Source organism: Citrus clementina, unplaced genomic scaffold (assembly GCF_000493195.1).
Source record: "Citrus clementina cultivar Clemenules unplaced genomic scaffold, Citrus_clementina_v1.0 scaffold_9, whole genome shotgun sequence".
Lineage (NCBI taxonomy): Eukaryota > Viridiplantae > Streptophyta > Magnoliopsida > Sapindales > Rutaceae > Citrus > Citrus x clementina.
In genome coordinates, this window is record NW_006261964.1 from 1,233,953 (window position 1) to 1,260,921 (window position 26,969).

General features: G+C 30.2%; 1 protein-coding gene and 2 long non-coding RNA genes across 3 annotated transcripts; all 3 read left to right on the top strand.

Annotated features, from left to right (window-relative positions):
* The first annotated feature begins 11,694 nt into the window (after nt 1-11,694).
* On the top strand, nt 11,695-12,674 carry LOC18033387 (major allergen Pru ar 1). Its single transcript, XM_006419401.2, has 2 exons — nt 11,695-11,951; nt 12,102-12,674. Exons 1-2 carry the CDS (start codon nt 11,771-11,773, stop codon nt 12,398-12,400), a joined length of 480 nt encoding a protein of 159 aa, XP_006419464.1. The 5' UTR covers nt 11,695-11,770; the 3' UTR covers nt 12,401-12,674.
* Nucleotides 12,675-16,208: 3,534 nt separating this feature from the next.
* Nucleotides 16,209-16,655, top strand: LOC112100296. The gene is made up of 2 exons (XR_002906626.1): nt 16,209-16,323; nt 16,420-16,655. It is a non-coding gene; the product is annotated as an uncharacterized LOC112100296 (long non-coding RNA).
* A 7,690-nt stretch (nt 16,656-24,345) lies between these two features.
* On the top strand, nt 24,346-26,473 carry LOC112097567. Its single transcript, XR_002905102.1, has 3 exons — nt 24,346-24,905; nt 25,183-25,246; nt 26,197-26,473. It is a non-coding gene; the product is annotated as an uncharacterized LOC112097567 (long non-coding RNA).
* Nucleotides 26,474-26,969: the final 496 nt, after the last annotated feature.

Genomic DNA, 26,969 nt, shown 5'->3' on the forward strand with positions numbered 1-26,969 from the left:
AGTTTTTTGTCAAATACGTGCAAAGAGAGGCCAGAATGCAGCAGTCTGTAGAAACGGGTATGACCAATATTATGCTAAGAAGGAAGCACCACATGAATGCCTTAGCTGCAATGAACATCAACGTAAATGAAGTTCCTCAGTTCTAAGCAGATTCTGGTGCTACCACTCACATTACAAATGATCCAGGTAATCTTGATTGTATTAGAACTTATAAAAGTTATAAAGGACGTGATCAAATATTTGTGGGGAATGGTAACAGTTTGCATATCACTTATACTGGTAATATCTTGTCTTAAAACAAGTCACAGTAACTTGAGTCTAAATAAAGTCCTATTTGTTCCTTGCTTAAAAAAGAATCTCATATTATTAACTAGCTTATCGATGATTTAAATTTTTTTTTACTGAAAGTGGGTTTTTTTGTTAAGAGCAAGGAGGACAGGATCTTGGCAAAAGGACACAGATGCGGCAAGATGTATGCCTTCGACGAAAATCAAGGAATGGCACTTAATGCAATGAAAGGCAACGCTCAAGACTTCATTCTCTGGCATAAGAGACATGGACATGCAAGCTCTAGGGCACTGGAAACTTTGAAGGAAAATAAGGCCATTAGTCTTTCTACTTGGATTCAGAAGCCAAGTTTATGTGTTTCAATTTCAATCATATTTGCTTGGTTCTAAAACTGTTGTTTTTACTGATCACGCTGTTGTGAGATATTTGATAACTAAATATGATGTCAAACCAAGACTAATTCGTTGGATTTTGTTACTTCAAGAATTTGACCTCACCATCAAAGATAAAAAGGGTGCCGAAAATGTTGTTACTAATCATTTATCAAGACTCACATCTGAAATCTGCACTGATATAACACCCATCAATGATTCCTTTCCTGATGAATTTTTATTATATGTTACTTCAATACCATGGTATGCTAACATTGTTAATTTCCTTGTTACAGGTAAACTACCTTCGCACTGGAATACTCAGGAAACGAAGAAATTTTTTGTTGAAGTAAAGAAATTTTATTGGGATGATCCTTACTTGTTCAAATATTACCCTGATCAGATTTTTCGACGATGCATTCCTGATAATGAGGTAAGTAGTGTTATTAATTTTTGTCATTCTGAAGCATGTGGTGAACACTTTTCTTCAAGAAAAACTACGACTAAAATTTTGTAATGTGAATTTTATTGGCCTAGTATCTTCAAATACACATATGAATTTTGCAAAACTTGTGAAAAATGTCAAAAAATAGGATCAATTACTAAAAGAAATATGATGCCCTTAAATCCTATACTTGAAATTGAAATATTTGACTGTTGGGGAATTGATTTCATGGGTCCATTTCCACCATCTTTTGGATTTGTGTACATATTAGTTGCAATTGATTATGTTTCAAAATGGATTGAAGCAATGTCTTGTCGAAATAATGATAGTAAAATTGTCGTTAAATTTTTAAGAGAAAACATTCTAAGTCAATTTGGAATCCCTTGAAACTATTATTAGTGATGGAGGTAGGCATTTTTGTAATAAGTCATTTGAGTCTTTAATGAAAAAATATGGAATTACACATAAAATTGCTACTCCTTATCATCCTCAAACAAATGGTCAAGTTGAATTAACAAATAAGGAGATAAAACAAATTAAAAAAAACAGTTAACTCAAACCGAAAAGATTGGTCTCTTCGACTAACTGATGCACTTTGGGCATACCGTACTGCATTTAAAACGTCTTTAGGAATGTCACCCTATCGGCTAGTTTATGGTAAACCTTGTCACTTACCTGTTGAACTTGAACATAAATCATTTTAGGCTATTAAAGCTTTTAATTCATATTTGGATGATGCTGGTAATGTACGAAAACTACAATTGAATGAACTTGAAGAATTAAGAAATGATGCATATGAAAATTTAAGAATTGTTAAGGCAAGAACAAAAATTTTTCGAAAAACATTTGAAATTGGTTAAAAAGTGTTGCTTTATAATTCTCATCTTTATTTGTTTTCAGGAAAGTTAAAGTCAAAGTGGAGTGGCCCAATTATTGAAAAAAATGTATATTCACATGGGGCTGTAGAAATTGAGAATCCAAAAAACATTGTCATATTTAAAGTTAATGGTCAAAAAATAAAGCTCTATCTGGAATACCAACCACGTAAAGCAAGCACCGAAATGAATTTGATTGACCCACCAAATCTTGATTAAGTTTTTAATGAATGTTTTAACTTTTCACTGTTGTTTTACCATTTGAATTATTTGAATGTTTTGAATGATACGCGTTGTGATGTTTCTTGCTTAAGTATGTTTAATCATTGTGTTTTCTTAATCATTCTACATCATGAGCACCTCAATAAGGAATATTTTGTTCACACATTTTAAAAGACTTTTACGAATAAGATTTCACTTGAGAAGATTGATACAAATTAGTGGCCTACGTTGAGAATCAAGAAAGACAACTCAGAGCAATAGAGCGTGGTATATATGAATTTCAATTGGAGTTTGAGGTTAACTCAATGAGAGAACGAATGTAAGTTCATTTTCCTTTGTACATATTGTGCTTATTTTTTGTTGTTCGCTTTCACATTTGATTTGATTTTGCAAATTTGATTTTGGTGTGTTTTGATTTATTTTCCCGTATAAATGGCGGATAACGGTACTCCGTGACTTCTTAAGTCGGTATTCTTAGTTTCCCACAATAACTGAAATCTCAAAATCAAGCATGGAAGAAATACAACATAAATTGCATAAGTGTTTTCCTTCTCTCCCTCAAAATGCACTAAATTTTTTTTACAAAGTTCGTTGTGAAAGATTGCATTTGTTAATGATCAACGGAATTCCTTCTGATATTCGTTGGTTAATTGAAGCAAATGTCCGATTAGCTGGTGAGTTTCCTGATCCATTTATTTCTTACATGTCTGGTTTTGGTAAAAGCACATTTGCTAAAAAACGGAGAGCTAGAAGACTTGGCTCAGAATGTCATAATTGTGTAGGACTTACTTGCAAACTAGAAGTTTGTAAATCTTTAGGAATGGTTTCTGATAGTCAAGAAGATAAAATTAAATTCGTCAAAGATGGCATGAGTAAAGAATCGTTGGATGATATCTTACGATCTCTTGAGACGCATCGAAGTGGACATGTGCAATATGAGATACACAGGTTATGGAGACTATTTCAAAAAGAAAATGCACAATTCAGTGTTAGGAATCTGACTCAAACAGACCATGTTTGCCAGTTTATAAGAAAACTGGATGGGAAGTCTATCATCGACCCATAGAGGGCGTTCAAGCCGTTACTAGACGTAAAACTAGATAAAGATATGAGCCACAATCACAACTACCAATTATTTTAATGGCAATATTTTCGAGTAGACAATTCAAAAATATTTGTGTGCTCTCTAGATTTCATTATGAAAAATACAAAGAGTTTGTTCAAGCAGCTGTAGATCTTGGTCGTGCCATAGCTGAGAGGAAATTGCACCTTGTATATGGAGGAGGTGACCGCGGGTTATCAAAGCTTGTCTCAAAAGCTGTTTTATTAGAGGAAACCAGGTACTAGGTATCATTCCACAAGCCTTAAAACTTCTAGGATGCATGTCTGATATGCCAATTGGAGAAGAATTAGTTGTCTCAAGTATGCAAGAGCGAATATCTCATATGTTAAATCATGCTAACGCTTTCATTTTCTTGACAGGAGATCTTGCAACTTTAAAGGCATTGATTACATTTGCATTTTGGGCCCATTTAAACATCCATAAAAAACCCATCGGTTTACTAAATGTTGATAATTTTTTTGATGGGTTGCTCACATTCATTAACCATGCAATTAAGAATCATTTTATTCCAATCTCTGCGAAAAATCTCTTTGTTTGTGCTTCTACTACTAATAAGTTATTTAATCTTTTACAAGCTTACAAACCAGAGCTAGATCCTAAGACCCTGGCCTTGGAATGGTTGACTAATGATGGTAACCCTAGCCCTAGTAAGAAGTACAAATTGGATTTAACTCTTCGGTTGTAACTATCTTCTTGGAGTTATGAGGTTATGTCTTCTAAACTCTACTTCTTTCCTTTAAGCCATTTAGGACAATGTCTTGTTCAGGTTGGGGGGAGAGAATAGTTGACAGATGTGGAATATAGCAAATCCTAGTAATGTTTTTGTCGAAGATGGCAGAATATGGGGTGTAGTGACTCTAGAAACGCATCTTTAGCGGTTTGTTCAAGTTTGATCTTTTCTATTTCTTCTTTTATTGTTTTCTTTATCTTTTTAATCTTTCTGCATGTATATTTTTAAATTATGAATAATGTTTAAATTAAGTTGGGGGAAAGGGATAATTGACATAAATTGTAAATATGTGTGTTTAATTTAAAAAAAATAGAAACATCAATTTTTTTTGTGTCTAGGATGACTGTGTAAAGAGTCACAACTTTTGAGATGCATCTTAATAGTCCTGTTATATTATATTTTGATTTTAAAATTCATAATAAGTTGTTTTTGTTCCCTTTTCTTTAAATTACTCAAATTTGTGAACTCTCTATTTGGTTATTAAATTATTTTGTTGTTTACTCATTTAGCAGGTATTATTAAATCATTCTTCACACACACACTATGACACATACTAGTGGGTTGGAAGTTAAAATTTTGGCAGCATTTAGTTTTTTTGATTTATTAGGAATAATATCTAAGGTGGTAGAAAGTGTATATTGCCAAAACCAAAAAAAAATTAAATGATTTTAATTTTGTTATATCTAGAACCCGAGTTATTAAGTGCATAGGGGTGTTTCAACACCTAATGCCCTAAAGTCAACTGGTCTGGGAGTCACTGACCTAAAGCTCGCTTCATAGATTATAGATATATTGTTTGCTTATTTATTAAAAATCCGAGTAATTAAGTACGTAGGGGTGTTTCAACACCTAGTGCCCTAAGATCAACTGGTCTGGGAGTCACTATCCTAAAGCTCGCTACATGGGTTAAAAATGCAATATTTTTGTAAAAAAAAAAAAGCTAGAATAAGCCTGAAGATAGAATTTCTAATGAGTTTTAGAACGAAAATGTTGTTTTCTTTTAATGAAGCCCCATAAGTATTGTGTTAATTACTTGAGCACAAAAGAAGGTTTATGATATTCTGGCTAATAAGTAAACGACCAAGAGTTAGAAAAATTTGGGAGAGTTTATTTATTTGGTAGTTTAGAGGATAAATGAACAACTATTAACTTGCATGTGAATTTTGTAAATCTTAAATTAATATAACGCTTTAATTGCTAGGGGCTAGTAATAAGCCAGTTGGGGGGTGTGATTAGTGTTAAAAATTATATGTTTATTAAGGGATAAAAATATTATTTTGTGCTATTAATGTAATTTATATTTGTAATTGTCTAACTAATTGTGAATTTCTAATTATTTTTCTAAATATTTGATTTTGTGTATTTTTGTGTGTTTATTAGGTAAAAATAATAATTTTATGCAATTTGAGGCTCCGAATAAATATATGGATGTCAAATTTAGATTCCAAAAGTTCGAGAAATTATGTCATTGTCGAGGAGGATCCAAGACTTTCGTTGTAAATTTTTACGTTTTTACCATGGTAAATGTGGTAATTGTAAAATTACAAGTTTTTATCATGTTAGGTATGGTAATTATTAGTGGAATGTGCTGGATATGCTTGAGTGGATAAGTTAGGTTTATATTTTATTAGTGGGACAAATGTAAGGTTAAGATGTAATTAAATTTTTTTATTTGTGTGGTGTGGATTTACCATGTATTAGTATAAATAGAGAGGGGGTGAACCCACCTCTACACACATTCTCTTCTCTTCTTTCCCCTCAAATTCTTCTTCTCATCTCTCTTTGTAATATATTTTCAATCAATAAAATTCGTTTTATTTCAATTTTCAAATTCCATTTTTTAATTATGTATTTTTCAATTTTAATAATTTCCTTTATTTCAAAAATGTTTAGCTAAATATTCATAGTTATGGGAAGGTGAAACTCTTAGTAAAAAATATGGTTTAATCAAATTCTATTTTTAATTTTATAAATTAAATTATTTTCTATTTAATTTTATCCATATTTTATATTTTGAAATTTTCATTTAGTGTAGACAAAAATAGAAAATTGGCACAATGAATTCTTAATATCTTAGTATAGAATACGGAAAAATGGTATTTTGATTTAGTGTAGACAAATTAAGTTTTGGCACATTAAATTCTTAATCCACAATAAAATAAATGGGAAAATAATTTTAATTTATACAATTAATCTTTTGGGAAATAAAATAAAAATAAAAAGAATTTGTTAAATTGTATTTATTACTAAGAGTGGATCCATAACCCTAACTAATTCAATTTTATACTTTTTCTTAAATAAATTACATATTTATAAATTTTATTTTTATTTGGATAAACATAAGTGAACAAATTAAATCATTTTTCTGTGGATCGACCTTGAACTCACCGAGATATATTATAACTATGCACTCTTATACTTAGGAGAAAATCAAACACTTTTAAGTTGTGTCATCCAGCCGACTTTTTACCATCAATATCAATGCACATTAGCTAGCAAATTCACATGCAAAACATTAGAGTTGTGAACATGCAGAGTAGTAATAGAAATCAGTGCATTTTCTTACTATTTTACCTAAACTTTTATGGTGCGGTTATTAAACTAGCATCAGAATGAACTGCAACCGAAATGGGCAGGAATGAGAATAGGCTGAGAATAGGGAATGAGAATTAGAATAAATGGTTTAATTGAATTATAGGAATCAAAATCGAAATGAGCTTGATTGTCATTAATGTATTTCCTTTGTTTTGGAATCAGAATCAGAACGAATTAAATTGTAACGAATTACTAAATGTACTTAATGAATTATTGTCATAGTGATTATTTTTTATATTTTAATTATAGTATTTTTTATTCAAAAACTATAATATTAATATACTATTGTTAATAATATATTAATATATTAATTAATAGTAATAATTATATTAATTAATTAATTAATAATATATGAATTAATAATAATATTATTAATTATTATAATGGTATATTCATTAATTGATAATAATAATAATATATTAATTATTGTGATTATTTATTCAAAAACTATAATTATTAATAATTATTTTTAATAATATATTAATTAATTATAAATAAGGACAACGTGGGTATTTTTAATTTTGGGGTAGGGTAAAATGGTCAATTTTGGGAATGAGAGACTCATTCCCACCCTCTCCCTTGAGAATGAGTCACAACATACTTTTGAGACTTGAATCATCATTATATTCAGAACTTGAACTTATGCCCTCGATATTAAATCATATCATTTTATGTTAATTTAGGGAGGACAAAAAGGATAGAAACATAAAAATTAAATTTCATATTAAATAAAACAGTCACAAATACTTTTGAGACTTGAATCAATTGTACGTATCTTGGAAATATATCATTCTACGGTGGTTTAGTGGGGTAAAAAAAAGAAATGAATATATATGAATACACAGCTTAAAAACAAATCTCAATTTAAAAAAAAAAATTGTTTGAGATGCAAAATTGACTTGAATTGGACCAAACTATTAGTATAATTATTCTCACAAAGAGCGGGACTATTAACACTCCTATAATTTTTTTTAAAATTAATTTTCTATTGAGAGCGATTTTAGTTCCAAAAATATCCTTTTTTAGTTTTTTAGTTTCTTCCTTTCAACTCCAAATCTTCAAATAAGATTTTCTTGTACTAAATTTTGAATGATTAAATCATATATGTTTAACTTAAAAAAGATGCATCAATACTTTGTTAAAGTGATAATGCCATTAAAAAATAAAAAACACATATTTCAATACATTAACAAACAAAAAACACAGTTTTTAATATACAGAAATCTTTTTTTTTTTTTGTATTTTAGTGATGTCCTTATTTTATCAAGTGATGATATCCTCACTAGAGAAAGACTGCATATCTCTATTGCGGGCGCCTTCATTCTTTTTTATGCAGACACGCTTTTAAGCTGTGCGATTTAATAGAGTTAGGTTTTAATACTTTCAAATTGTATGGCTTTATAGTGTATTAAAATACAACTTTATTAATCCGCTCAGCTTAATAGCTCCTCTGCATTAAAAAAAAAAATGAGAGCGCTCGCATATGAAAATGATTATATATATTAAGTGGACTCGAATAGTTAATCGGTAACTTCTTTTCTTTTCTTTTTTTGAAAAAAGAAGTTGATATGCAAGAAAATATTAAAAAAAATTATTCTTTGAAGTTTTATACAAACAATTGAAAATAGTTGAGGAGACCGCTAAGAGTAAGAATATATTAATAGAATCACATTGATTAGAATGTCAAGTGTTTGTGAGAGAAAATATAGAAAATTAATTAGATTTATTTTTTCCTTTAGGACTCATTTGATATGCCGGATTGATTGGATTGAACTGAATAAGATAGGATTGGATAAGCTAACACTGAATTATATATAATACTATGTTGTGCTTGGTGCAGTATTTGATTGGACTATAAATAATCATGTCTTGTGTTTGATATGCTATGGGATTGGCTAGTAACTAATCATGTCTTGTATATTAATTTATCAAAATTATCTTAAATTTATTCTAAAATGGCATGGAATATAATATAGCTTAAATCAATAATTATTGGTAAATTTATCAAAAAAATACAAAATTTTCCCTTAATTTTTTTTTGTATTTAACATGTTATAATTTTTAAACTTATATTTTACAAAATAATATCATCATAAACATAACAAGGATATCATCATCAAATATAATAAGAATATCAGTCCACAACTATAAAAAAAAAAATTGGGATTTTTTTTCTTATCCTGTGAATTGTGATAGATTAAATTTAGCTTACCTATTATTATCTCACACCCCCTTTTATAATAAAATTTTGATACTGTGTTGGATTAAATGGTGAGCTCCACTAATTTTATCCTGCAATTACTTTTGTATACCAAACACTGCATTAAGATAATTTTAGGATAAAATTATCCAATTCCATCATTTTATACCCCAGTGAAATCAGCCCTTAATATGATTGTAATGGGCGAAGGGTTTTACGAGAATTATAAAGGAGTGCTAATAGTCTCATTCCTTCGCTAATATCGCAGTCCATTATATATCGCATGACCTCAATTCTGTAATTTTTCTCAACAAATAAATAGATCTGGTGCTTCACATACTTCAAGTGAGTAGTATGCATAGAAAAATTTAGCTATAAATATGAAACAAAAAGAAAATAAAGAGCAATATGTCAATATTTGCTTTGCAATGAAAGTAAAATCATGAAAGTTGATCTATATGCAAATGAGCATAAATATTGGACTTCGAGGTTTAAAGTTTTAGCCCAAGAATCCAAAAAGAGAAAGAACCCAAACTTTGTGGCCCGAGTTTAAAATAATTTCAGAGTCCAGCGTCTAAAAGATAAAATCTGAAATTGATAATCTAGAAGCAGAACATATTCATTGCGAAAATGAATGCGTATGCTGCGGTACTTTTAATTTTTTTTTTTCAAATTCTTTCATTTTAATAAAATAAGTACGAAGTATCAAGCCAAAAGACGATAATGCAAGCAAATACGGTCTAATGCAAGCCGCGAAATGGACCAAAGGAATGGGGAGTTATTTTACTTGAAAAAAAAAAATCACCTAAATGTTATGCAGCCCAACAACAGAGGCCGAAATCACAGACCCTAAGCCATTCTTTCATTTTAGGCCAGAGTTGTTATGTTCAAGCCCAACTCTAAAACGCAGCAATGGGGACAGTTGCGACGAAAGAAGGGTCTATAATGACCCACAAAATAAAGAGTAATGATATTTGAACCCGCTGCTTGTATCATTGGCTCCCTTTTCTCATTAATTCCTTTTATTTTCCAAATTACCTTAATGCACAAACACAATCATCTCAGATAATAAAATGTGGCAATGGATTAACTCATGATAACTTCAATTTTGAACATCTTCGAAATAGCAAAATAGCCTTTGATCAAGAACCTGCTGACCATGAGAAATCTTAAGGGAGAAGCAGGATCGATAAGCCAGCACTGCAATGGATTGCTTCTATTTCCAGATGCAGACGATCTCTTAAATTTGTATAGTCCAGGATTACTTAAATGTCAAAAGCATGCAGATGGAAGTGTCCTTTAAGTGTGTACTGCCCGCGGGAACACACAAAAAGTGACCGAAGAGAGACACTAAGAGATTTCGTATCCGTAATAGTGCGAAAGGAAGGCCCGACTCCAACTCTAAGTTGTTCAAGAATAGTGACGTTGAGTTTCTCGACCCTTCTTTAAGATGCTTTCGCATCAAAATCTATCATTGAAAGAAGCAAATGCGATTTCATGGGTTGTCCCTAGGAGCAAACATCCTAGGGAAAATAACTATTTTGACTATTTTGATTATCCAATTGATCTAACTTGGCAAAATAACTATTTTCTATTGTTTCTCGATATTCCATCTCTCAATCAATATGATTTTCAATTTCTGAAAATTGAGAAAAAAATGAATTGCAATTTATTTAATTGAAATTTACCAGTGAGAAGAAGCCCACGGCTCCTACACACAGGAAATCCAAGCAATCCAATATCTTCTCATATCCTCTCTAGTCTCTACATTATGATTGTCGACTTAATTAATTATTCCTATTACTTTCTTTTACAAATTTTATGATCTTGGAGACATTGACAGCTCTGCTAGGGAAGAGCGGTTCATGCCCATATGAATGTCAATTGGTCGGGTCAGGGCCAAGCCTGAGCCCGATCCGATTACTAAAATTGAGGGCCTGATTCGAAAAAAAGTTTGATTATTTGTATTTCAAGTTGGGTTGGGTCCGACTCAATTCGGGTTAGGATTGGGTCGGGTTTTTTTAAAAGTCCGCACAATGCTTCACCTTAAATATTTTGCTTTTTTTTTGTCCGATTTTACTTTGCTTTGTTTGTCCATGATGTAAAACAAAATTGCTTTATTCTAAAATCATTGTGTCCATAATTTTCATAAAAAAAAAAATGTCTTATACAAATAGAAACACACAATAATTTTTCTTATTTACATTGCACCTAAAATTATTCTTTTATATTTGCGTGCATGTATATATATCCTCCATAAAATTAAAAATTCATATTTTTTCATATTTTTTTCAATTTAGGGTCGGATTGGCTAAGGCCCGACCCTGACCCAAATTTTGATCAAACCTTAATTTTTTAGCTTGAGCCTGACCTAAAACTTGAAATTTTGAGTCAAAACCCTAAAAATATTGGTCGAGTCAATCATATCAAAATTCGAACGGGATCAAATTACCATCCTATTAAAAAGTGAGGGTTATAAATAGAGCGGTTCAAATATCATTACTCTAAAATAAATATAATTTATTTTGTCATTTATCCGTTGAAAGTCACCGGAAAAACTGAAAAAGTTATTCCTGAATGTTGGATATATGATATATCCGGATCGAAAAGGCACGTAACAAAGCTTGTGTCCTTGAAATTGGTACCTACACCTAAAAGACAGAAAAGAAATAAAATATTATATAAAGTGTAATAGTTGGAGGCCAACTATTGGCCTATTAAGATTAAAGAATCCTCATGTTAGATTTTTTTGAATTATTTTATTTAGGTCGGTGATGCCAAATTCGCTATTGGCTGTCTTGGATTTCCCTCACCTCCAGTTCTTCTATATAAACCCTTGACTAGTTCTTCATCTTCATCACAAACTCAAAAACTCATATTGAACATCTCTCTTTTCTCTAATTAAGCAATAGATATTTAACATGGGTGTCATTCGCGTTGAGAAAGAGGTGCCATCGGCTGTTGCACCATCAAGATTGTTCAAGGCTTTAAATGACACTCACAATTTTTTGCCAAAGATCGCGCCTCAAACAATTAAGAGCATCGATATTCTTCAAGGAGATGGAGGTGCTGGCACTATCAAGCTGTTGAACTTTGCTGATGGTAAGTAGATAGTATACATAGCTTTATTAATTGCTACATGCATCATACATGTTTTATTTAATTTTCAAATCCAAAATATCACAAAATTAATTATAAATGTAACTAAGAAAAGGCAATTAAAAAAGATTGAACTAATATTGCGATTAACAGGTGGTAATTACAAGCAGACGAAGCAAAGAATTGATGCACTTGACGAGGACAATTTGACAATGAAGTACACTACGTATGAAGGAGATGGGATTTTGAAAATGACGGACAAAAGCGTGTACGATGTTAAGATCATGGATTCTGGCAATGGAGGAAGCATCTGCAAGTTTGTTGCGGAGGTCCATGCAAATGACGATAAACTGGTCAACGAAGGGCACGCAAAGGAATCCGAAGAAAAAGGATCGGAATTGTTCAAGCTCGTGGAAGCCTATCTCTTGGGTAATCCTAATCTCTATGCTTAAATCAATCATCCATATGCATTGGCTTTGCCAATTGCGAAATTTCCAGCTAGCTAACTAAATAAGGCTGGTGCCATTGTACGTAATTAAGCTTTTGAAGCTGAATGTAAATACACGCGTATGTACTTAGTGTGTTCGTTAAATAAATGTCCAATCTGCTGGACATATGTGAGATAAATATAGATCATGTGTGGTCAGTTATGCATACATGTTTGCAGTTTCAATTTCTAAACTTTACTGTTTCTACCTATTTATTGAAGCATATATATATACTATATCTACTGGGGATCTGTGAGGTTGGTTATAGTAAGGCCTGGCCGGAAAGTGTTCTTGCCTCTATCATTAGCACGGTAGTCCCCCAATATGCCCGTTCGCTTCAATAAGCTTAATAAGTCTAAATCCATACAATTAATAATATATTATAGCACAGCGTGGGGGTGGGGCTGTACCAAGTATAAATAAATCGGTAATATGTTCCAACAAGGATTTAATGATTTGAAGATGTTCATTCACGCACGCTTGTTGCATCTTTCTTCGCCAAGGTGACGCCAGCTCTCTCTCTTTATTTTGAAAAGAAAGTAAATCTTTCATTATCAAGGCGCAAAACAGTCACTAATACAGTGTCATAAGAAGGGGAGATATAATGTCAGAACAGGCTCAAAATATAATACTTACGAGGACCTAAAATTTGACCATGCTCATTGTAAATTGTTCCTTTATACTCCAAAGGAAAAGCAGTTTACCACATAAAGTCTCATAAGGTATTGGAGAAACTTTTAGGGGTTTGGCTATCCAACTTAGATTCATAAAGTGAACCGCAATCAAAACGGACCTTAAAAAAAGAAGCACAACAACAGAACGTTACAACCCACAAAGTTATTGGATTTGAGCTGCACCAAAAGACATTATTATAACAACAAAAAACTTAAAAAGAAAAAAAAAAAAACGAGACCGACGTTTATTATGAAGACAAGGTACACTGCATGCAATGAGCTAAGATAGACTTGGAAGCATTGATATATACCGTAGGATTATCATTTTAGTCAACTTAGCTGCTTTGTTCACCATAATTTGAGCTTCAATATAAGACTCGTTGTATTTTATAAAGCGTACTTTTTTAATATTTTAATATTAAAATTTCTCATATTGTTGAGTAACACTCGATTTGTAAATAAACAAGAAGGTTATATATATGGTTTGATAAAATTAAGAAAAAAAAACCACTTGCACATCTCTCAGAAGCCCTAGCCGTTTCAACGAACGAAGCCAAACACCAAAAAAATATCATCACACCATCTTCATCTTCTTCCAACTACACCAATAAGAAGGAACAACATCCCCTAGTCATTTTAGCTCTCATCTCAAATCAGGAATTCTCAGTATCTTCCATCTGACAAATTAATTATCAAAGGGAATAAATATTGATTTGGGACAGCCACCAAAGGGAATCAATACTAATGAGAATCTTATATGATTTAGGATGGTTGTTTGGAATGAGTAGGTACATTCCGGATGTCATAACTTAGACAACAAGTATCTGTTTAGGGTGTATAATATATTGTTTCGAAGCTTGCGATGAGATGAACCAATTTTAAAATTGCTTGCACTGTTCTGCCCCATAGTCCAACTGGAAATTCTATTTTTTTCCTAGTCATTTTTTACTTCTAAGTTATTTTCCTATTTTTCTTGGTTCTTTTAAAAATTTTATCTTTTTTTTTCTAGATATCAAATTCTGGTGCCGTTTGTTTTGCTTTTATTAGTTCAATTAGGAGAATTTTATTACGAAATAAAATTTCAAATTTGCTAATTTTGGTAAATGTTATTATAAAAGAGGCCTAAAATCCTACTTTTTTCATTCAGATTTACTATCAATCAACCTTTTAATGTTTCGGCATCGTCATTATATCATTTCCACTCATGTAGGATTAACAAGGAAGACGATGGGGTTCCCTTTGGTGCATGGCTGTCCCGAACAGAAGCCACAAAAACAATGATCAATGTTGTTTTCTTGTGATATAAAAGTCATGAAGCCATGTAAAGTAGTTTCTAGGTTATGTTACCCACCGCCATGTGCAATCTTTATTTTTCTTTATTATTTGTGATCGGATAAAGAAGCATGTAGCTAGAAAATATTAACAGACAACAATATGACCAATGTGTAACCTTTATCACAACCTTGTTGGCTGTTGCGGTTTAAGAGTATGTAAAGACAACAACATTTACACTTTGCACGTTGTCTTTTTGTTTCCTCACCGCCATGTGCGATCTTTATTTTTCTTAATTATTTGCGATCTGATGAAGAAGCAAGTAGCTAGAAAATATTAACAGCCAACAAGTGACCACTGTGTAACGCTTTACCACAACCTTGCTGGCTGTTGCTGTTTAAGATTACGTAAAGACAACACCATCTAAACTTTGCACGCTGTCTTTAGTTATTCATGATAACAACATTCCACTGCCTATGTTGCAGAAATAGATATGTTATTGACAAAGTCCATGTGTTGCACGTTGTTAAGTGACTACTGTGTAACACTTTACCACAACCTTGCTGGCTTTGCTGTTGAAGAGTATGTAAAGACAACATCTAAAATTGTTATTCATGATAACAACATTCAACTGCCTATGTTGCTGAAGTAGATATGTTACTGACAAAGTCCATGTGTTGCACGTTGTTAAGTGACTACTGTGTAACACTTTACCACAACCTTGCTGGCTTTGCTGTTGAAGAGTATGTAAAGACAACATCTAAACTTGTTATTCATGATAACAACATTCCACTGCCTATGTTGCTGAAGTAGATATGTTACTGACAACGTCCATGTGTTGCACGTTGTTAAGTGATCACTGTGCAACGCTTTATCACAACCTTGCTGGCTGTTACTGTTTAAGAGGATGTGAAGACAACACCATCTAGACTTTGCACCTTGTCTTTAGTTATTAATGATGACAACATTCAAATGCATATGTTGCAGAAATAGTTATGTAAATGACAACGTCCATGTGTTGCACGTTGCACTACAACAAACAATAGCATTACCGTCCAGATATTTCCGAGGGCTTCATTTACCCTCGGTAATAAGTGCATTTTACGAAGGCTAAGAAGAGCCGTCCGATATGCATTAAAAAATTCATTAATTTTTTCAAAGACAAATTACCTTCGCTGATAAAGAATAAAGTGGTCGGTAAATAGATAACTAATACTGAAAGTACATTTTTGTTGTAAAGTATATTTTTGTTGTAAAGTTCAAAACAAGATAAAGGCCTTTAGTGCATGGGCTTTGCCTAATTAAAAGTGAGAACATAATTTTAGTGACTAATTAAATTCTAAATTGAACTTTTAATAGGGTCTTGCTTTTGCTAGCTTAAAAAATTAGATAAAAACACATATATTTCCACCAATTAAAAATAACTCATTTATGTCGAAGCTCGATCTCTCTAGGATGAACCATTTCGGAAACATTGATGAAAAGGAAAAAAAAATATTAATTTACTATATTCTAAGATAATCTTTTTTCATATCTTATATTTTCTTTTCGTTTTTCCTTCTTTCAAAAGTAATTCCTTTAAATTAAAGCCATATTTTAGCTAAAAGATACAGATATTCATTCCAAAATTTTAAAAGCACAATAAACTGACAAGCAAGAATCTAGTCTAACCACGTCATTGATGGATAAATTCTACTTAATTTAGACCTTAAGAGTGTGGGACATGCCGAATTTTAAACTTCAGCCGTAGATCAGCTATCTGTACCAAGCGCTAGTATTGGCCGCCTCACACTCATGCGCCCACTTGATCTATATATATCAAACCAGAAATAAGAACTCGCTCAAGCTTGCTCGAGCTCAACTACTCACTTTTGATTACAGTTCTCCAGAAGCAAGCAGAGATCGTTTCTGATTTGACGAATATGGAAACTCCTTGCACAGGTTTATTTTTCGGCCACGTTAAGTTGAATATCATTTATAATTCTTATTTTATAATACATCCATTTGTGAATAATTTTTCTGTTATGAAATTTTCAGGTAAGAATGAATGGTCGGAGTGTTTAGTACTTTTTATAATATTTAGTATTGCTGATGACGAGAAAATGAACGACAATAATCTTGATCTTCTTGTTGTTCCTCAATACGGGAGATATCCCGACTATGCTGGTTAAGTGTTGTAGTGTTACACTTTTGTGTTATGTGTAATTAAATAAAAGCATGGATAATGTTATTTATTATCTGTCAATAATGGGAACATCAGTTTGCACCCTTGTACTTCGTTGTCTTTAATTAATAAATAAAACTATTGTATTTCTATGAGTTGATTAAGTTATTCCGTCTATAGATATAATATTTTATATACATACATACATACATACATACATACATACATACATACATACATATATATATATATATATATATTTGATTAATTATGCTCTCTTCCTTCTTGAATGTTTTTGTTAATCAAACTCTACATATTAGTTAGCTAATTCTCGCAGCTCCTAAGGGAACCAAGATCATTATAATTAGTTAAGAATATTATTTGTGTTTGCTAATTAAATGGCGTATATCATCATGATAATAAAATTAAGGGTTCCATTACTTTAATACGATAAGAAACAAGTTAAAAGACAAGTAAAACACATATTTTATGCACTTATTATCTTGCTACGAGGAATTTTAAATTGAATAAATAAATATCTGCAAAATATGATTCAACTCATTAACATTAATTTAATTTTGCCGCCACTGTCACTAAATCTAACATCAAGCCCTCACCCATTGCCATAGCATGCAAAATCAGTGGCTAAAAATTGATTATGAATTTTTTTTTAAAAAAAACATTTTCAAAATCCGAAAACCTACGACCTAATGACTACGGAGATGAAGAATAATAGAATAGTTGAATGCATATGATGCAAAAAATACTTACGGTAGACATACTTTTTTTTTTTCCTCCAACCAACCACCATAAATATACTTTTTTCGAGCAAAATTTAGCCATGGAAAAATTATTAATGCATATTAGAAATAATATAGACACACAACTAATGAATAATTTTTATGATCACTTGAGCCATTAAAAGTACTATTTTCAATTGGCTTTAGCGATAGCTTTTGTAATAGCAATTTCAATTAAATATGTTGAAAATACATTAATTGTGAGGGGTAAAAACTGCCCAAAAAAAAAAAACCTAAGTTGTAGTTGGAACATATATTATTCTAATTGATTTTGTAATCGAAAATACTACATATTAGTCGAAATAAGTAATATTTGTAATTGAATTGTTCTGTTATAAATAATGCATTCATAGTCAGAAAAGTATTATTTTTGATGATTTATCTTTGTTGGAAATTCTCTGCTTTTAATGGGATAAATAATTGAAAATAATCTACGCGGTTGCAATTTATTTTATTAATTTCCACTGGCAATTGGAACAACAATTATTTCAACTGTCTAATACAATTTTTAAGAACATATGATTGTTGAAAATAGATTTAGGTAGTTTTTTTTTATAAAGATTTAGGTAGTTATTATAAAATGAATGAGTTTTCCTAAACAATTCAATCGAAATTGTCACCATTCATATTGTCCAAAAACATTTCATAATAAAAAATAAATCATTATTATATTATTTCAAATGAGATAAATAATATAAATATCAAGCATCATCAAAGCCATCTGAATTAGCATCACTATCGTCTTTTAAATCACCGTAACATCATCATGTAAATTATCATCATCCTATGAATTAGCGCCACCATTGTCATCTGAATCAATACCACCACATCATTAGAATTTCCACCACCGCTACTTTCAGAATTTGCACTACCATCGGCATTTGCATTCAATTTTTCAATTGGATTCTATAAAGAAAAATTAAATGATCGAGTATTTAAAATAATTAATTGACAACGAATTATATAAATTAAAAAAATTGAGATTGAAAAGAACATTATATTATTGAAGAATGAAGATGAAGCCACAATAGGTTGAGAATGAGATTTTTTTGCTTCCAAAACTTCCACTTTTTTCTCTACAATAGTCAGTTGCTCTTGCGCCACTTGCAAAGTACTCAACAAAAACTCCTCATGTTATATACATTTCTTTTTGTTGCAAGGTCAGCTTGAAGTGGATCCATATACATCCTTCATTTTGAGGCCTCTAAGAGTGTGACCATGCTTAACACCTCTTGTGGCATCAAGATATATATCTCGTTGTTTTCTTAATGGATCTTCGTCAAATGACTCATGTAATTCATTCCTCTTTGATATCATATGTGCCTCTATCAAAATATGAACATAATAATTAAATAACATATCCAATAATGATAATAATACACACTTTTGAAATTAAAAAAAAAATTAACATATGCAGTTCCTTAGCTTATCAATAGGCCAAGTTCCATCCTTTCGCACATGGAACATCTCAGAAAATCTACTGGACTAGGATTATTCCCATTTTGCTCAGCATATCAACATAATAACAACAATAATAATAACAATAATGTTACATAATTAAATAATTTCTATAATAAAATTGAAATATTAAGAATCAAAATAAATTTTTTATAGTAGCAAAGTAAATCATTAAAAAAAAATTCTATGAAAAAATACAAATATAATAAAATTTATGACAAATATGATCATTTAATAGCTCCTTTTTCTTCTTCAACATTTTAACTTATCCAGTTGTAAGCACTACTTCAGATGATTTGTTACAAATGGATGCACTTATTCTACTCGATTTCTACATAAAAAGAAAAAAAATAATTCATTACATCCAATATAGTAAACCAAAATTATTTAACTAAGTTGAAATTAAAATTATTGCATAAGATTTAAATAAACTCAATCATTACATTCACATGCGCTAAATATAACCTACTCAACATGGTCAGATTAATTTCAAGCTTAGCATGTAGATTCATATATAACATAACTATGAATGAAAAAAACACTTCTTTATGATCAAATTATTAAATTTACCATATATCAATAGAGAATCAATGGGAAAGATAAGCACTTAAATTTTATTAGCAAAAGTTAACCAACAGAAAATGAATTATTTTCAGATTCTAATAATCAATATAAAAGATTTCCAAATAAAAAAGAAATAACAGATCAATACAACTGCTAAATATAAAAATGCCTAAATAGAACTAGAATTTTTTTTTTTTTGAGTCATTAAGCATCAAAATGAAAAAGATTAAACAAAGACAAAATAGTCCAATGATTAGTCACTGTAAAAACAAATGGGTCAAGTTTGAATGATATCCTTTTCAACCTTACGGCCAGACTGTAAAAATTCACCCAGCCCCCTATACTCTATGTTATTTATAATTTATTTGTAAGTATTATAAAACTTTCTGAATTTTAAAATTTCGTTTGGTTTCTCACACTCAATTTTATTTTATTGAAACCCTAGAGTACGAATTCGCCCCCTATAATTTTAAATTTCCAAAATAACCTCCATTTAATTAAAAACATAATTATTATCAAATGAATTATAATTATAACTATTATTCTATTATAATCATAAATATAATTATATTTTTTAAATATATTATTATTGTTATTATTAATAACAAGAATAAAAAGTATTATAATTAATTAATCTATTAACAATAATTAATAATAATGTTTTGTTAAATTGTTAATAATAATAATAATTAACGAGAATTATTATTAATAATTAAATTTTTGAATAATAATAACAATAACAATAATTAAAATATAAAATAATTATTATGATAAAAATTAATGAATGATTTTATAGCAATTGATTATAATTTAACTCATTCTGATTTTGATTCTAAGATAAAGTAAACACATAAATAGTAATAAAGCTCATTTTAATTACAATTCCTGCAGTTCAAGCAAATAAATTATTCAATTAGACCACTCTATATTATGTACAATTTATTCATAAGTATTATGAATTTTATAGTGCATTCACTAAACAATAACCAAATTTAGGTGGAAACATAATGAATTACAATCAAAATGAGGAATTAGAATCATAATAATATTTTTATTTGAACTGTAGAAATCGTAATTAGAATGAGCCATATTACCATTTATCTGTTTATTTTGTCTTAAAATCAAAATTAGAATGAGTTAAATTGTAACATTGCTATAAAATCATTTATTAATTTTTATCATAATTATTATTTTATATTTTAATTATTGTTATTGTTATTATTATTCAAAAATTAATTATTATTAATAATAAGTATCGTTAATTATTATTATTAATTTAATGAAAAAATTATTATTAATTATTGTTAATAGATTAATTAATTATAATACTTTTTATTCTTGTTATTAATAATAACAATAATAATCTATTTAAAAAATATAATTATATTTATGATTATAATAAAATAATAGTTATTAATTAAATAGAGGTTATTTTAGAAATTTAAAATTATAGGGGGTGAATTCATACTCTAGGGTTTTAATAAAATAAAATTGAGTGTAATAGGTTAAACGAAATTTTATAATTCAGAAATTTTTATAATACTTATAAATAAATTATAAATAATATGGAGTATAGGGGGCTAAACGAAGTTTTACAAGCTGGCAGTAAGTTACAATAAATGTAACTTAGGCGGACCCTTAGCAATCATTAATATATAAAACCTGCCATTTCTCACTCAACCACTTTTCCACCATTTGATGCCATACAGATTTCTGAAGATTTGTTGGGCGATTAGAATAATGCTTCCTATCTGTCTTATATATTTTGAGGACTTCATCTCTAATACTCTTCATATATATCATCTTTAAATCTTTATTTAACTTGAGAAGAAAATGCAGCGTTCAACTCCTCTTTAAGACCATCAAATGTGAACTTATTTTTAAATCAGTTAAACAAGCGGTCTAGTTCTATTTATGGGTACTCAAAAAATGTAATCTAAGGTCCATTAATTTATAGATTAAAGAGATCACCTACTGTACGTATAGCATAAGGAGTAATAAGCCTAAAATAACAATTTGAAAATTGAACATAATTAAGAGAGTGATTTGATTACATACATGTGATGAAATACAAAAAGAGATGATTTTACTATTAATTTATATAATTAATCAACTTGCAGCATTGTGAATTTCTTATTTTATGTAAATAAAATATTTTGTAAACTTCAACAGGCCTACCTTCCCCAATTTTACATTTGCCTTTCCCGTTTTCCTGTTTTTTGGAGGCAGTAATACCTTGACCTATAAATCAACATGCATATATAATGAAGAATTGGTAGTTTGAAATTAATAAATAGTAAATTCAATTAGCTAAAAAATTACCATTTGTGCTTGCACGTTCATCTGTGGGAACATCTTGCAATTGTAAAGTATTCTGACATCGTTGAGCTGAATTATTTCGGTTTTTAGATGAACAAGAATGAGTAGTGGGTTTCTTGTCATGGCTGTGAGTAGAAAAGTATAAAACAACATTAGCTTTAGTTAATAGGTTATACTTATAAAAAAAAAAAAGGTAATAAAAAAAACAAATGGTAAATTTAACTAGAATAAAAAAATCGTTATAAAATAGAAACTAAATTAATTTCTCTGTTTGAATTATGGTCTTTAAAACATATCTCGTCAGCTGCTGGTACTCGACGCCACAAGATGATTTACTGACTAATATTATGTTGTCATATCATCCGTCAATGCTATATTATCTTAGTCAATGTCACATCATCATTCAAAGTCACATCAACATTTTTTCAATCTCATAAGATACTGCCACGTTAGTCGATCAGTGCCACGTCAGTCGATCAGTGCCACGTCAGTCGATCAGTGCTACGTCATCTAGTCAATGCCACGATATCTGGATCCCACCAAAATTCTAAAATTATAATTTTTTCTTTTGTGTTCTTCCTGAGTTTTTTAGCTATTTTGAGCTAAAAAATAATATCCATTTTATTATCCAACATCTCATTAATGGTGAAATAACCAAAATACCCTTAAAATACATAAAATACTTAAATTATAACAAAACACACACAATCAAAGTTTAAAAGACTTAAATACATAAAAATAAAAATGTTAGTGAAGCTTGGAGACGATTTGATCCTTTATAAATATGAATTTTCCAACACTCAACAATAATTCATCAATCACAGCATGATATGATACACCAACCTCAATTCGGTTATAGAAAGTGGAGATTTGACAAGTTCTATTAAAGATTTGACGAGTTTTATTTTTTCTTGCCATCTCTATTAAAATAAAATAAAAACAAAATATAAAGCATAAATAAAATCAGAATATAATGGAACAAATTTTCAACATTATTACATAAATCATGTGACAAATAAAGTTTAATTATATAATTTTACCTTGTGAAATAGAAAGTTGACCAACTGATTTTTCCTTTAGAGTTTTTTATAAATACTTTTGTTTTTCTTAAATGTAATATGTATACAAAATAAAACATTGAAATTAAAAATATACTAAAAACTGAATTTCATTAATTAAAGGCTTGAACACCACAACCTTCATCAACATACCTTTCAACTGCTGCTTATATGGATGATCAGACCCTTCTCTCATCTTCGGTACTCTTCGTATTTGATCACCACTTGATGGTCTACAAGTCTTTTTTGAATCCATTGATGCATAAACCTGATCTTTGTTTTTCTTAGCCATGATTGTTCAATCAAAATATATAATTAATTAATAACATGTTAGTACATAAGAAAACCCAACAATAGCAATATAATTTACGAACACGATTTGAAGTAATTTACATGAATCAATTTTGAATAAGGCAACAACCTAAAAAGGAAAAAAAAAACCACAAATAATAACATGACTGAACTAACACTGAAAGCAATAATATAACCATATGGAATTGTTTTTATGAATTCAAAACATGTTAAATCTAGTTTTTTAACACTTATGTCCTCAAAAGTGTTATATATATCTGGAAGTTTAAATAGGTATATATTTATGATGTTATCTAGTATAATACTATTTATATGTTATAAAAATATATAAGGTAATCATTTAATATATAATTTGTGGAAAATAATTTTGATAACATTATTTTTTTATTTTTATCTGATAATAAAAGAATATGCCTAAATTCAAATTGAATTTGTATGTTTGGTACTTTATACTAAGTAAAAATTGAGATCAAGAGAAATTCTAATACGACATCTAACTTACAATATTATAGTTAATTAAAAAAAATCTTTTTGATTAGAGAAAAAATAAAGGATTATTAGATTTTACATAATATGTATGAAATAAATATGTTTAAATGACGATGTTTGTAAAAAAATTAATTTTTCATTCAAACATTTTATCATTTAAATAAACGTTAAAAAATTTTAATTTTTTCATTTAGATGAAAATATCTTACAATAAGAATTCAGATGCAAAAACAAACAAGGCAAAATTTAAAAGTATCTTAAATTAAGGTATATTAAAACTTCAGACATAAAAACAAATAAGTGCGTAATTTAGATTTTGTTATGTTTATAAAAAAAATTTTCTTTTTCTATTTGCATTTTATTATTTTACATGTTCACGCTCTTCAATATAATTTAAGGCCTCAAGCAAAATTTCAAAATTAGGCTTTTTTTTAATTTAAATTAAGATATTGATGATAAACGTTTTATTTTAGATTAATTCCTTTTAGATAGAAAATCATTAATAAATTTGGTACATCAATTCGTGTGCCAAAATTTTTTGAAGTGTATATATATAAATGTTCCAATTTACTTTAGAATCATGGATTTTACTAAAATCTAGAAAAGTTATTAAACAATGTGGTTTAATAATGTAATGATTGTAGTTTAATATATTTCTCGGACTTTAATAAATTCAAGATCCTAAACAATATATATATATCTCTCTCTATATATATATATATATATATTGTAACATATGTGAATTTAAAATAAAATGAGGCGGTTAAGGATTTTGGCGGTTAAGGATTTTATTAGTAAAAGCAAAAGAATAAGCTGGAAACAGAGGAAACATATGCACGTGTAACAGAGAGTGAGAGACAGGTTGCCAAACCGACCCAACTATAGACCCGAAAACCCGACCCAAAACCCGTGACCTTGACCCGGCCATATCTCCCATTTCCAGCAACCGTTTCGGCCGAGCTTGGTACCAATCTGAAGCTTAGAAGCCGACCGTCGTTTCCCTGCCATCCTCGTCGCCGAAAACCAACCGGAACACCGGCGATCGAAGCTTAAAACCCGCGACTGTTTCACTTTACTCCACCGGGATTTTCGCCGGTTTTGGGTGACACCACCGGTTGGCTTTTGTTCCTCATGACTCCCTCTTCCATTTCCGACCATCCATAGGCACCGAGAGTCACTGTTTTGCCGCTGGTCGATTGTTGGAATTCACGACTGCCGAGCTAGATTCCGGCGTCGTTACCGCGCGTTGGAGCTCACCGCCGGTACCATTGAACTCCGCGTGATTGGAACTTTTAGATTTGAGCTTTCTGGTCAGTGTTGACCAAATTCCGGTGAAGGTTGACCGGCAAGGGCATTTTGGTAATTTCACACTATGAGGGCAATTTTGTAATTTCTGAGCCTGTGGATATTTTAGTAATTCCTAGAATTAAGGATTGGGTGTAATTACGATTCCGAGGGTAATTCGGTGATTTACGATTTCAGAGTATGTTAATGATTTACGGACTCAAGGGCATTTTAATAATTTTATGGATACGGGAGTTGTCAATTATGGATAGATGTTCATTTCGAGTTTATTGCATAAATTTAGTCGTAATTCCGATTTACAAAAAATAATTATGTCGTTTCCTTGATTTAGGAGAATCCGCGAGCGAGAACCGGTCTGCGGACGTGGACGATAACCGACCGTGAACATCGTCACTGTGAGTGGAATATACAAAACATATTTTCATAGTTAATTGTGATAGTAAAGCATGTTTGCAAAATAAGTATTTTAAATGTTCGGATTTAATGATTTCTCGAAATGGAGTTTATTCACGCATTAGTATTTTATTCAAATGTTTGGTTAATGATTTTGTGTATCGACTTTGAATAAGCATGATAGTATTTTCAAGATAAGAAAAGTGGATTCAAATGTGGTATGATTTAAAATATAGGTATGTGAATATGAGTATAGTGATTGTTTTTGAAATCATTAGATAGTACCCATCCCTCCAGATACAGTGATACAGATGAGATGATATGAGAGGCCTTTGGGGCCCGTCTGAACACACATAGAGGCTTTGGGCTGTGTGTTTGGGCGTTTTTGCCTTTTGGGGGCATATGCATGCGATATGATGATTACAAATATACTGATATGAGATACAGACAGATATTGAGCTACAGATGATACAGATGAGATACAGGCCTTTGGGGCCCGTCTGAGTACACACAGAGGCTTTGGGCCGTGTGCTTGGGCGTTTTGTCCTTTGGGGACTAGATTATACATGCACAAATATGATGAGATATGAGATGGTATTTCACTGTCTATCCGTGTAGCTCCGGGGCGTGGCGGTACCCAGATAGTACGTCATTGCCTGTCCGTTGAGGTCCGGATACGACGAGATTATTTCTCTGGGTACTTGTTTGGTGATGATTTTCAAATTTGTGTATTCTATATGATATTGTGATATGATTTGTATGATTAGTAATCTGGTTTAAAGTTAAATGATTTATTACTAGTTTCTCACTTATGATTTAATGAAATCGTGTTTGGAAATGATATAATTATTTCTTTTAAAGTAAGAATTAATTTTCAAAACTACTATCCACTCACTGATCTCACTGAGTTTTAAACTCATCCCGTTTTTATTATATTTTCCCCCCTCACCAGGAGGTTGCAGGTACACCAGACCGACCCAGCGACTGTAAATATATTTTGAGTCTTGACCACATGATGGTGTTAAAAGATATAGATGTTTTTGTTAGGACATCTTGGTCATCTTGTTCTTTTGGGATTGTATACTTTTTTTATATTATTCTTTTGGGATTAAGAATAAATTGAGATATTAATATTAGTTAAATATTATCTTTTGAGATTCTGGAGATATAAAACTCAGCATTTTGGTTGAGGATGTTGAGCACTGGAGTTTGTTGTATATTGAATTGTATTGGGAGTGTTATATTTATATTTGTAGATTGGAAGTGTTATATATATAAAGGAGACTCTGCCGAATTTTTGGCAGAATCTTTACAAATAGAATTATTACCAAGTCCATTTTGATGAAAATAGATAGACTCGCCTGGGGATTCGGGGCGGGTCGTTTCATATATATATATATATAGATAACGTTGAACATGAATTTCATTTGGTGGGAAAGAATAAGAAATTATGTTAAACAACTTTAGTGAAAAATAGAAGCCATTACCGAAATGAATATAGAAATTCAAAATTTAAATATAGAGAGATTAATATTAATTAATTTGCTACTAACATTTTCCATGTCGTCCTATATTAATTTTTAAATTAATACAATTGAAAAGGATAGTAAAGCAAAGAATATATTAGATGAAATAGGTTAATTGTAATCTCTATAACCAAATTATGTAGTTCAGACTTCAGAATTATCACACAAACCCTATTATGTTCATAGTAGAAAGAAAAGT